General features: G+C 48.9%; 1 protein-coding gene across 2 annotated transcripts in view; it reads left to right on the top strand.

Moving 5' to 3' along the window:
• The window catches only part of lmo4b (LIM domain only 4b), an 18,207-nt gene extending 8,854 nt beyond the window's left edge, over positions 1–9,353 (top strand). For both annotated transcript variants that reach the window (XM_079739223.1, XM_079739222.1), the window contains 3 exons: positions 2,297–2,393; positions 2,818–2,973; positions 8,470–9,353. In XM_079739223.1, coding sequence (XP_079595349.1) covers positions 2,297–2,393; positions 2,818–2,973; positions 8,470–8,478 — 262 coding nt within the window. In that variant the 3' untranslated portion in view covers positions 8,479–9,353. The remainder of the gene's footprint in view (positions 1–2,296; positions 2,394–2,817; positions 2,974–8,469) is intronic.
• The last annotated feature ends 3,347 nt before the right edge of the window (positions 9,354–12,700 follow it).

The raw sequence follows: 12,700 nt of genomic DNA, 5'->3' as shown, positions 1-12,700 counted from the left end.
AGAGTCCGAGTGCAAACTGATAGCAGCTTAATTGAGCACCTAAAGGCTGTGCTCCTCCAGAGCAGACGCCATCGGCGGCGTCCCCGGCCCGGGTAATTAACCTGGCTGAACGGGAGGAGGAACAACAGGCACACTCAACATTCCTCCACCGCCCGCTTTGTTCCCGCTCGCTCACGCTGGGGAAATTAACAGGGGCATAAATTAGCCCCACGCACGACGCGCCCGGCATCGGACAAAGTTTGGGAGGGGAGAAGTCTGTGCGGGGAGGTGGAGGAGGAGGTGGAGGAGGAGGAGGAGGTGGAGGAGGAGGTGGAGGAGGAGGAGGAGGTGGAGGAGGAGGGGGTGGAGGTGGAAGAGGAGGAGGAGGAGGTGGAGGAGGAGAAGGAGGTGGAGGAGGAGGAGGAGGAGGAGGAGGAGGAGGGGGTGGAGGTGGAAGAGGAGGAGGAGAAGGAGAAGGAGGTGGAGGAGAAGGAGGTGGAGGAGGAGGGGGAGGAGGAGGAGGTTGAGGAGGAGATGGAGGAGGAGGAGGAGGAGGTCTTGAAGAGGGTCCGGGTGTGTCTGACGGATCCACTGCAATCTGTTTAGTGTTTCCTGCACAAAACGCCGCGGCGCACAATGGCGCTAAAACAAAAGGCTGCGTCCTCATTTCCTCTGGCGCTGCCCGCCGCCGCTGCCGCACAATTGGAAATGTTGTGACAACGGCTCCAGTTAATTAGTTTCTGAAATTGAGTTTTGATGGAGTCGTTCCAATCGATGCCAAGGCAGGATTTGTTCCTTCTGAGCCGTCGCTATTGGAAGCCATTTTCTGTCTGTCTGGGATAAACAACCCGCTGAAAAAAACCCTGTGTGAAATACAAACAATCGGCATTGTCGATATATCCCCCGATAACCTGGCCTGTGATTGGTGGAGACAGATGGCAAAACAGGAATTATATCCCTGCATCATCACAAATCATTCTAATAACATGTGTAATATATCTTCTAATACTGAATCATACACATGCATCCTAATATATCATTCTAATCACATGTTTAATATATATTATAATTACCAAATCCATCTAATACTGAGTAATAAACCTGCATCCGAATACAATAAATCATGATAATAACACGTATGATATATCTTATTATAGGTTATATTAACATAGAAAAATAATAGAGAACAACACTGTTGTTTGTCTTTGACTAAAGGAATACAAAACGCAAATTGAATCAGAAATGCTATCCTTTAATCTAAATCAATTTAGTGATTTCAGATGCATGTTGTTTTAATTTGTATTTTCTGTTTGTCCATAGTCAACTTAATGTTATTCGTGCACGTCAATGTAACCCCCCCCTCCCCTGGTCGTGTCAGGTGTCGGCTGTTATTTGATTGCGGAGGAAAAGTGCAGTGATGGAGCAAACAGGCCTGCTGAGATATGATGACAAATGGCCCCAGATCCCAGTAAATTACTTTCGGTTCAAATCGAAATTTCATTCAGTTTGCTGTTCGGCGAGATGAAGTAATCTAAATTGTGGACTCAGAAGGAAGATAGAAGGAAGCGGGAGCAAGCCTTTCATTATCCAGAGGTAGAGCGAGAGGGAGAGAGAGAGAGACAGACACAGGCAGAGAGGCAGCGGGCGAGAGAGAGCGAGAGAGAGAGCGAGAAGGTTAGGGACGAAAGAGATGAGCAGAAGCAAATCTAAAGTGTTGACACTATGATTGAAAAGGTTAACCCATGCACATTATATATCACCCTGTAATGGAACGGCGAGACGGAGGCGCTCTAATGGCGAAGGCGCTCTGTCTCCGCCCAGACGCACCATCAGACCCTCTTAGGCCTGATTGCTTATGGTCCAGGTTATTACTGCATTACGCACACAGCCCACCGCTCCTAAGGCACTGCACCGCGGCCGACTTCCTGTGGGGGCGGAGCTTCTGCCTCCGCGCGTGTAGACGTGTTGTCTTGTGCCGGTGGTCCTCGAGATCCGCATTAAGTGGATCTGAAGGGTTTAAGTTCTACGAATACGTACGAATAAGTACGAATCGGAGGAACTCGGAGGCGGTTGTGTTGTTGTTATCGCTGCAGGAATGACCCCCCCCCCCCCCCCCCCCCCCCCCCCCCGATCCCAGATGTGTGGCTTGAGAACAGTTGTAACATGTGTGTTGTAACATGTGTACTGACTGTGTGTACTGACTGGTGTGTACTGACTGTTTGTACTGACTGGTGTGTAATGACAATGTGTGTACTGACTGGTGTGTACTGACTATTGTAATCTGACCGTCTGTCTACCTGTCCGTCCACCTGTCCAGGTTATTCGGGAATAGCGGGGCGTGCAGCGCGTGCGGTCAGTCAATACCGGCCAGCGAGCTGGTGATGAGAGCACAGGGCAACGTCTACCATCTCAAGGTAAAACTACAGATAACAAACTACATTACCCACAAGCACATCTACCAGCTTAAGGTAAAACTACAGATAACAAACTACATTACCCACAAGCATATCTACCAGCTCAAGGTAAAACTACAGCAATAAAGAACTACATTACCCACACACACATCTACCATCACAAGGTAAAACTACAACCAACAGGAATAATGAACTACATTTCCCACAAGAGAGAGATTTTCCAAACAAACTACAAACCCCAAAACATACAATTATTCAGCTCTTATAAAACATGCTATGTTCCCCTTATAGTTTGTTTCTAGGTTTATATATTATAAAAAAATAAATGGTTATATCCTCAAACCCTCCAATAGCCAACTAACCCACGTTATCTGACGTATACATGGTGGTGCGTGATCTAACCTCCACCCTCCACCCCCCACAGTGCTTCACCTGCTCCACCTGTCGGAACCGGCTGTTGCCAGGCGACCGTTTCCACTACATCAACGGCAGTCTGTTCTGTGAACACGACCGGCCCACCGCACTCATCAACGGACATCTGAGCTCCCTGCAGACCAACCCCCTCATCCCCGACCAGAAGGTAACCCCTAACCCTTAACCTCTGACCTTTAACCTCTAACCCCCTCATCCCCGACCAGAAGGTAACCCCTAACCCTTAACGTTTGACCTTTAACCTCTAACGCCCTCATCCTGACCAGAAGGTAACCCCTAACCCTTAACCTCTGACCTTTAACCTCTAACCCCCTCATCCCCGACCAGAAGGTAACCCCTAACCCTTAACCTCTGACCTTTAACCTCTAACGCCCTCGTCCCCGACCAGAAGGTAACCCCTAACCCTTAACCTCTGACCTTTAACCTCTAACCCCCTCATCCCCGACCAGAAGGTAACCCCTAACCCTTAACCTCTAACCCCTGACCTCAAACCCCAATCCCCTGATCCCAGACCAGAAGGTAACCCTTAACCTCTAACCCTAACCCTACCCTGACCCTACCCCTGACGCTACCCTGACATTGACTCTACCCTACCCTGAACCTGACCCTACCCTGACCCTACCCTACCCTGACCCTACCCTGATCCTGACCCTACCCTACCTTGACCCTACCCCTGACGCTACCCTGACCCTACCCTGATCCTGACCCTACCCTACCTTGACCCTACCCCTGACGCTACCCTGACCCTACCCTGATCCTGACCCTACCCTAACCCTACCCTGACCCTACCCCTGACGCTACCCTGACATTGACTCTACCCTACCCTGAACCTGACCCTGCAGTCTATTGGTTGAGGATTAAGGAGATGGATGACATGTGTCTGAGTAGGAGGAGCAGTAGAGAGGAGACATCTCCTTTTGGAGCTCACAGCGTCTGGCTGTGATGTGGACATGAGCTGCAATCACATAAATACATATATATACATATATATATATATACATAAAGTATATAACCTCATAGGGAGAACAGACCAAACATATAGAGGGAAAGAACATCATGTAGTATATAAATTCATGTATATATAATATACATATATAACATGTATATAACCTGGGTGGATGCGGTATGTCTGTAGTCACCCTGCTCTGAATGACTCCAGGGGCTGGAGATTAGTATGTAGTGTGTGTGTGTTCGTGTGCCTGTGCGTATGTGTGTGTTTTTTGTATGTCTTTGTGTGTTTGCGCGTGTTTGCGCATGTTCGCGTGTTTCTGAGTGCGTTTGTGTGTGTGTGCGCGCGCATGTCCGTGTGTTTCTGAGTGTGTGTGTGTGTGTATGTGTGTGTGTATGCGTGTGAGTGCGTGTGTGCGTGTATTTCTTTCATGTCAGAGACAGACTAAGAGAGGAATGATATTGTTGGAGCATGTATTTCACCTTGAGTGGTTTTATGAGTAGATGAGAGGAAGGACTCCATTAAGTTCCCCCTCCCCCCCCCCCCCTCTCTCCCACTCTCTCTCTCTCTCTCCCACTCTGATCGCCTCTCTCGCCCCAGCCCTTTTAAGAGCTTGTCACTTTTACAAATCAACTGTAAGAGCTCTGAGAGCACCTCGCATTCAAATTGAAAGCCGCGGTATTATCTAGCTTAATTTTAAATGTCTGTTTAAGTCCTGCTCCACACCGCTGCCCGCCGTGGTAAACACCCGCCTCATCCTTTATTTACGCCCTAACATCAATTGTAGTGAAAACTGCTGAATTATTGATGGTAAAATGCAATCTGAATATTGGTCCGGGTGCCTTAATTATATCTCAGGAGGAATTATTAAATGAAGCGGACGCATTGCTGGGTCGGGGGGGCTTCGGTACACAGCGGCGTTGGTGAATTAGCCCCCGCCCCACGAGCAGAGCGCCGCCACACTTAGACCACGTTTACGTCTCGTAGTTCGCTCTGCGGAACATCGCGCTGAAATGCTCTTAAGGTGGTTCACGATAAGTGAGGCTCAGCCCCTCTATCAGCGCGAGACGCCTCGCTGTTCTGGACAGAACACTCAGAACACTCTGGAGTTCAGAACACTCTGGAGTTCAGAACACTCTGGAGTTCAGAACACTCTGGAGAACAGAACACTCTGGAGGACAGAACACTATGGAGAACAGAACAGAACACTCTGGAGAACAGAACAGAACACTCTGGAGTTCAGAACACTCTGGAGAACAGAACAGAACACTCTGGAGTTCAGAACACTCTGGAGAACAGAACACTCTGGAGAACAGAACACTCTGGAGAACAGAACACTATGGAGAACAGAACACTCTGGAGTTCAGAACACCCTGGAGAACAGAACACTCTGGAGAACAGAACACCCTGGAGAACAGAACACTCTGGAGAACAGAACACTATGGAGAACAGGACAGAACACTCTGGAGTTCAGAACACTCTGGAGAACAGAACACTCTGGAGAACAGAACACTCTGGAGTTCAGAACACCCTGGAGAACAGAACACTCTGGAGAACAGAACACTCTGGAGAACAGAACAGAACACTCTGGAGTTCAGAACACTCTGGAGAACAGAACACTATGGAGAACAGAACACTCTGGAGTTCAGAACACCCTGGAGAACAGAACACCCTGGAGAACAGAACACTCTGGAGAACAGAACACTATGGAGAACAGGACAGAACACTCTGGAGTTCAGAACACTCTGGACAACAGAACACTCTGGAGAACAGAACACTCTGGAGTTCAGAACACCCTGGAGAACAGAACACTCTGGAGAACAGAACACTCTGGAGAACAGAACAGAACACTCTGGAGTTCAGAACACTCTGGAGAACAGAACACTCTGGAGTTCAGAACACTCTGGAGAACAGAACACTCTGGAGACCAGAACAGAACACTCTAGAGAACAGAACAGAACACTCTGGAGTTCAGAACACTCTGGAGAACAGAACACTGTGGAGTTCAGAACACTCTGGAGAACAGAACACTCTGGAGAACAGAACACTATGGAGAACAGAACAGAACACTCTGGAGAACAGAACAGAACACTCTGGAGTTCAGAACACTCTGGAGAACAGAACACTCTGGAGAACAGAACACTCTGGAGAACAGAACACTCTGGAGAACAGAACAGAACACTCTGGAGTTCAGAACACTCTGGAGAACAGAACACTCTGGAGAACAGAACACTATGGAGAACAGAACAGAACACTCTGGAGTTCAGAACACTCTGGAGAACAGAACACTCTGGAGAACAGAACAGAACACTCTGGAGTTCAGAACACTCTGGAGAACAGAACACTCTGGAGAACAGAACACTCTGGAGAACAGAACAGAACACTCTGGAGTTCAGAACACTCTGGAGAACAGAACACTCTGGAGAACAGAACACTCTGGAGTTCAGAACACTCTGGAGCTTAGAACAGAACACTCTGGAGAACAGAACAGAGCACTTTGGAGTTCAGAACACTGTGGAGAACAGAACAGAACACTCTGAGCAGTTCAGTTCTGCTCCAGTTGGACTCCAGACTAGCTGGGTCTGGGGGGGGGGGGGCGTGAGGGGAGCAGTGCATTATGGGAATAATCACGAGAGGAGTCAGTATAGCTCCACACCCCTGGGCCATCATTTGTCAGGTGGCACTGTGGTAACCATGGTAACCCTGCTACCCGGCGGCCAATCGGGGCACGGCAGGAAACGATGACATGTGGCCCCGCCGGCCGTGCCGTATCACCGCGGCTGTCCGCCGCACGCCGGTTTGTTATCGTTCCCGGAGGCGCAACGTGGGCGTCATTACTGACACGCCCGGCGCCATTCTGAAATGTCGCCGGTGTCGCCCTGGGTCGGGTTGTCGTGCGTGGTCGCCATGCCGACGCGGTACCATCATGCATCAGGCACGGCACGCTGTGCGTGCATGCCTTATGACAACAAAGGTCTGCCAGTGACCCAAGGGGCACTGGCAGTGGGAATGGAACCCCAAACCCTGGCAGGGTTAATGCCCGCGCTCCGCCAATGAAAGGACATATTAAACCTTTCATAACCATGTATGTACAGTATTTTCCTGTCTCAACCATAAGAGAGGGCTGGGGCCCTGGTGATTTACAGTGAGACTACAGCGTGCCGTAAGTACGCTAGGATACAGCTCCATCATGCTCAGAGCTACGGGGCGTGTGGAGAGAGGCCTTTGTTTATTAGTGCAGAGGGTCGCTTAGTATGAGCCTAAAGAGCCCTGACTGTTGGCTTTGATGCCCTTATTATGACGGCCAGGATGGTTTACATTAGTTTCATTATTGTTATCATGGTCGTCATGAGTAGGAGTGTTCAGTGAGGTCTGAGCAGTGCAGTGAGCTGTAGTCTTTAGTATTAGTTTTCTTAGTCTTAGTGTTCAGTGAGTCTTAGTGTTCAGTGAGTCTTAGTGTTCAGTGTCTTAGTGTTCAGTGTCTTAGTGTTCAGTGTCTTAGTGTTCAGTGAGTCTTGTGTTCAGTGAGTCTTAGTGTTCAGTGTCTAAGTGTTCAGTGTCTTAGTGTTCAGTGAGTCTTGTGTTCAGTGAGTCTTAGTGTTCAGTGTCTAAGTGTTCAGTGTCTTAGTGTTCAGTGAGTCTTAGTGTTCAGTGTCTTAGTGTTTAGTGGGGCCTGAGCGAGGCAGTGAGCTGTAGTCTTTAGTATTAGTTTTCTTAGTCTTAGTGTTCAGTGAGTCTTAGTGTTCAGTGTCTAAGTGTTCAGTGAGTCTTAGTGTTCAGTGAGTCTTAGTGTTCAGTGTCTTAGTGTTCAGTGAGTCTTAGTGTTCAGTGTCTAAGTGTTCAGTGAGTCTTAGTGTTCAGTGTCTTAGTGTTCATTGTCTTAGTGTTCAGTGTCTTAGTGTTCAGTGGGTCTTAGTGTTCAGTGTCTTAGTGTTCAGTGAGTCTTAGTGTTCAGTGTCTTAGTGTTCATTGTCTTAGTGTTCATTGTCTTAGTGTTCAGTGTCTTAGTGTTCAGTGGGTCTTAGTGTTCAGTGTCTTAGTGTTCATTGTCTTAGTGTTCAGTGGGGCCTGAGCGAGGCAGTGCGCTGTAGTCTTGAGTCTGAGTGTTTACGTGGGGTTCTAGCGCGGTGGCGCTGCTGTCGTCTGGCCGGGCCCACTGCCCTTGGTTTATTGTTCTTCCTTCAGCACTCCTCTCTAATCTCCCGGTCCGGACGGCGGCTCCTGGCTCGGCGGCGTGACCCTGGAGACAGCCGCCTCCCGGCGTCCGTCTTTTTAATTAGACCCCCAAAGTTGGAGTTTGCAATTACCAGCCGCCTAATAGACGGCCTCCCAGTGAGTTGGGAGCGGAGGGGAAAGCAAATTATCCCTTAGCGGTGCGGAAAAAAAGGGCAAAGAAAAGTTGGTTGAATGTCGGAGTAAGCGAGACAGATAATTGTCTTTTCTCTCGTAATTCAAGAAGTGCCTGTGGCGGCGGTGGGCCGGCAGATGGTTTCCATGGCCGCGCTGATCAATAAATAAGAGAGAGCTGCTTGGCTCCGGGGGGGGGTGAGGCCTCTATTAACCACAACAAACACTCCGGGCGCTCCGCTTTCACCGCTGCTCTGCTGGACCAACGCCCCGGGGCCGTAAGGTCGTAGTGACTCAGGCCTTGAACGACCTCTGACCTTTGTGTTTCTCTGTCTCCTCTGTCTCCAGGTGTGTTAGAGATGGAACCCGGACAGGAAGCTGGAGGCGTGCCTTCATTTTAAGCCCCTCCCCCTCCACCATCGTTGAACCCACGGCGACCAGCACCCTGGGAAGACCGCACCCTCCATCCCAGACCTCCTGACACCACGCCCTCTCCAGCTCCTTATCTCTCACACAGCCTCCTACTTCGGCTCGGCCTTCCTCCCCAAATACGGGAGAACAAACTCTCAAAGACGCCCGCGCCGTCGGAGCGCGAGGGGTCCCGAACCCAGAGTGACGGAACTCTGGTCGGAATCCCCCGAGAACTTTGGCAGCGGTCCGCGGAGGGCCCCGGAGAGGAGCGACCGAAGAGAAACGAATGCTCTCTGGATTTGGCATTCGCTCGTTTGTTTAAAAGACTTTTCCGGGAAACCAGGACCTTTTTAGTTTCCCTCTCTTCGTTTTCTATCCTCGATTCCCAACATGTTGTTTCCACTTTCTATATTTTAAATGTTGTAAAGGGGATGTGTTTCTTCTTCGGTGATTTATATATATATCCTAAAGGTATATATATATATGTCTATATATATGTAGGGGGTTTAAAAAAATAAAAGAATCTGTGGCTTTTCGTGGGAAACCAATCATGGACACTCTTGGTGTATTTGTAAAGCTATCATGTATGTACAGTATGCATGTCAATGTTGTTGTCCAAGCGTGGTTCCAGTACACGTATCCCTCCGCACCGAGCCCCACCACTCCCCCGCCCCTCCAATAAACCTCCGCCTGTGGCAAGCTGAAGAAAGATAGTCCGTTCATGCTCATGTAGAAACATATAAATGCTGAATGAAAGAAATTTATTTGTGATATTTTCCGAGACATTTGCTCCAGTACGGTGTATTTAATAAAATAATAAATAATGCAAAAAACATGGACGCTCTGTTTGGCATTGTGATTTGACCAGGTCTGTATTAAGTGTGAACTTCATGAGGAGCATCACATGAGACCTCACATCTACAGCCTCACATGAATACATCTACAGCCCGATGTACAACCCAAGGGAAGGGGCGGCATGTGGCTGAGCTGGGAGAGACGGTCGGCTGGTAACCGGAAGGTTGCTAGTTTGATAGTTTGAGTGTCGAGGTGTCCCTGAGCGAGACGCCTCACCCTGACTGCTCCCGAAGAGCTGGCTGTCGCCCTGCGTGGCCGACTCCACCGGCGGTGTGTGAATGTGTGCATGAATGGGTGAATGTTGTAAAGCGCTTAGAAAAACGCTGTATAGATGCAGTCCATTGCCATTGACCTCCATGCACACGTTCATGTATTGGTGGCCAAAGGGGTTTTCTGGGGGTGTCCTCAGAAGCCCCAGAAGGTGTCATTAGCTCCAGGGCCCCTCCTCTGTGTATGGAGGGCTGTCTGCCGCTCAGTAACTGGTGTCGGAATTAATATTCAACATGCTACCTTTCACTGTCACTTCCCTGCATGGCAATTATCAGTGGCCATGATGAGCGCCACACTGGAAACGGATAAACATGCATCTTCTCTTTGTGCTCACAAGAGCGTTTGCTATTCATCAGCCTAATGCTCGACAGAAATAGAGAAAAATGTCCCTTTGAAGATTAAATTACTATAGAGTGAGAGGGCTCACTCTACTCTCTCTCTCGCTCTCTCTCTCTCGCTCTTTCTCTCTGGTGTGGACGAATTGAAAAGGCTATTTGCAGAACAAATTGGTGTTTGAAGTCATTGCTGAACCTAATAGGTCTGAAGGAGCAGCCTTTGTGATGCTAGGCCTGTCTGGGGTGTCGGGGCTTCCACTAGCATGTTCGCTAACATGTGGGCTACTGTTCCTTTGTGGACCGAGGCTCCCAGGCTAAATCAACCTGCATCCGACAGATACGCGGGGAGTGAGGCTTTTGGAAGATTCAATTCCGTTGTCTGGAGAGGCTGCCAAAATGATGTGTTTTGATTGGACGCGAGTTGAGTTCCAACTCGTAGGGTTAGAAAGGGAGTGCTGCAGCCGTGCTGGGAGAGGTTGGAGCGTGAGGTCACAGACACTTTTCATTCCCTGTTCATTCAACAAAATATCATTTTAAAAGCTGGCTGCAGAAAAAATGCAACTATTTGTGTTGACCGGCGATAAGTGAAGATGTCTGTTTAGCATATAAAATAAACAACAAATGGTCATCCAAAAACCAAAATGAATGATAGTAATCTTTGTCCAGTCTTTGCTCTTCTTTCATGTACAAATAAAAGCTATTCCTCTCATTTGGAAGCCAGTGCTAATAACCAAGGTGTAGCCCCAAGGTGTGTGACTCCCAGCCAAAAGGTTCTGGGTTTGATTCCCAATGTCCTCTCAGTCTACCAGTAGGCAACCTGGAGCGAGACTCCCCTTTATCCTCACCTGCTGCTTAAGGACCCGAATCTGAACTCACTTAAGTCCCTTTGCAAGAAAGCATCTGCTAAATTACAAATGAAAACGACCTTTACATTTACATTCAGGGCATTTAGCAGACACTATTATCCAAAGCTACTTACAATAAGTACATTTTTCAGAAGAGAGAGAAACAACAATATATCGCTGTCGATACAGTAGGGAAATTCATGGAACCAAGTGCCAAGCACTAACAATCGCTAGGTTAACCCATTTCCCGTGTACAACAAAGATAGCTAGGATAAGAGGCTACACAGTGCAAGGACGTACAACATACAACCAATGGGTACATAAGTGCCAGGACGTACAACCTACAATAAGTGCGCAAGAGGGTAATGCGTAAGAGGGAGGAGGCTATTCAGAGTCTAGGTGAACTCTGAACAAGTGAGCCATGTGTATCGCTCCCCTATGAGTGCAGCCCAGCCCTCCACCACAACGAAGGTCCCCTCTCAGTCTCTAACAAACGCTTTATCATTCCAACCCACCTCCTATCTGGCTAAGCAATAAAACAGGTTGAGTGGCTGTGTCCTTGAGCAAGGCAGCAAGCCCGGTGCTGCAGTGGCTCCCTGGACGCTGCAGTGTGGTGGTCCGCGGCCCCCGCCTGTACAGAGGGGCCCGGGTGGGTCAGAGGCTGAGGACAGGGCCTCCCACGGGGGGCGGTCGACCCGGCTAACCTTGGTTGTTTCATAATGAGGTAGCCACGATCGTTAGCTTATAGTGAGGTAGGCACAAAGCTGTGAAGCTAATCTTAGTTACAAGGCATGGTAAAGTCATGGTATTGTTAGTAAATGTTTCCTTGTTGTGTTATTTCAGGGAACAATGGATACTTAACCAAAGTGTAACAAATGATGTTGTAGTAGGTTAATGTCCATTTAGCAAATGGCCATTTCAAAACAACGCTAGAACTGAATAAAGCTCTAAATACAGGGGCCCCTACCGCATGGCATGGGGCCTTCCAGAACGCAGAAAGCTTGATGCATCGTGTATGATGAAATAGTCATCATCTTTGATTACCCTAAAATAGTTCCCATAGGGAAGAATTTTCACACCTCTTTTTTTCCAATTGAGCTTCCAATAAAAGGTACATTGAAAATAGCAGAAACACCGTGCAGAAGTGATGACATTAAAAATCGAGCTAGGCATTAGCCTCACTTATCGGCCCCTTGCAAAAGACACAGAAATTGTTAGCAGCCATAAGATATGTTTGGAGAGGTTTGTAAGCAGGGTTTGAGACATTCTAGATCTTATCAAAACATTTGGCGGCACGCCAACCACTTTAGGAGCCTGCCGCAGGCTGTTGTCATGGCACCCGCTTTGGGAGCCCTGCCCTAGACTGTCGTCATGGCACCCGCTTTGATGAACCATCTCTAGACTGTCAGCATGGCACCCACTTTGGTGAACCGTCTCTAGACTGTCGTCATGGCACCCACTTTGGTGAACCGTCTCTAGACTGTCGTCATGGCACCCACTTTGGTGAACCGTCTCTAGACTGTCGTCATGGCACCCACTTTGGTGAACCGTCTCTGGACTGTCGTCATGGCACCCACTTTGGTGAACCGTCTCTGGACTGTCGCCATGGCACCCACTTTGGTGAACCGTCTCTAGACTGTCGTCATGGCACCCACTTTGGTGAACCGTCTCTAGACTGTCGTCATGGCACCCACTTTGGTGAACCGTCTCTAGACTGTCGTCATGGCACCCACTTTGGGGACCGTGCCTTAGAGGGCCCCTTTGAGGTCATTTCGTTTGGAGGGTCCTTTACAGACAGCGTTAAAAGGGGGGGGGGGGGGGGCCCACCCAGCCACAGTCCAACAGGCTAATAGAAGCCCATGT

The sequence above is a fragment of the Pollachius pollachius genome, assembly GCF_949987615.1.
Source record: "Pollachius pollachius genome assembly, chromosome: 7".
Taxonomy (NCBI): Eukaryota; Metazoa; Chordata; class Actinopteri; order Gadiformes; family Gadidae; genus Pollachius; species Pollachius pollachius.
This window is presented reverse-complemented; position numbering and strand designations above follow the sequence as displayed.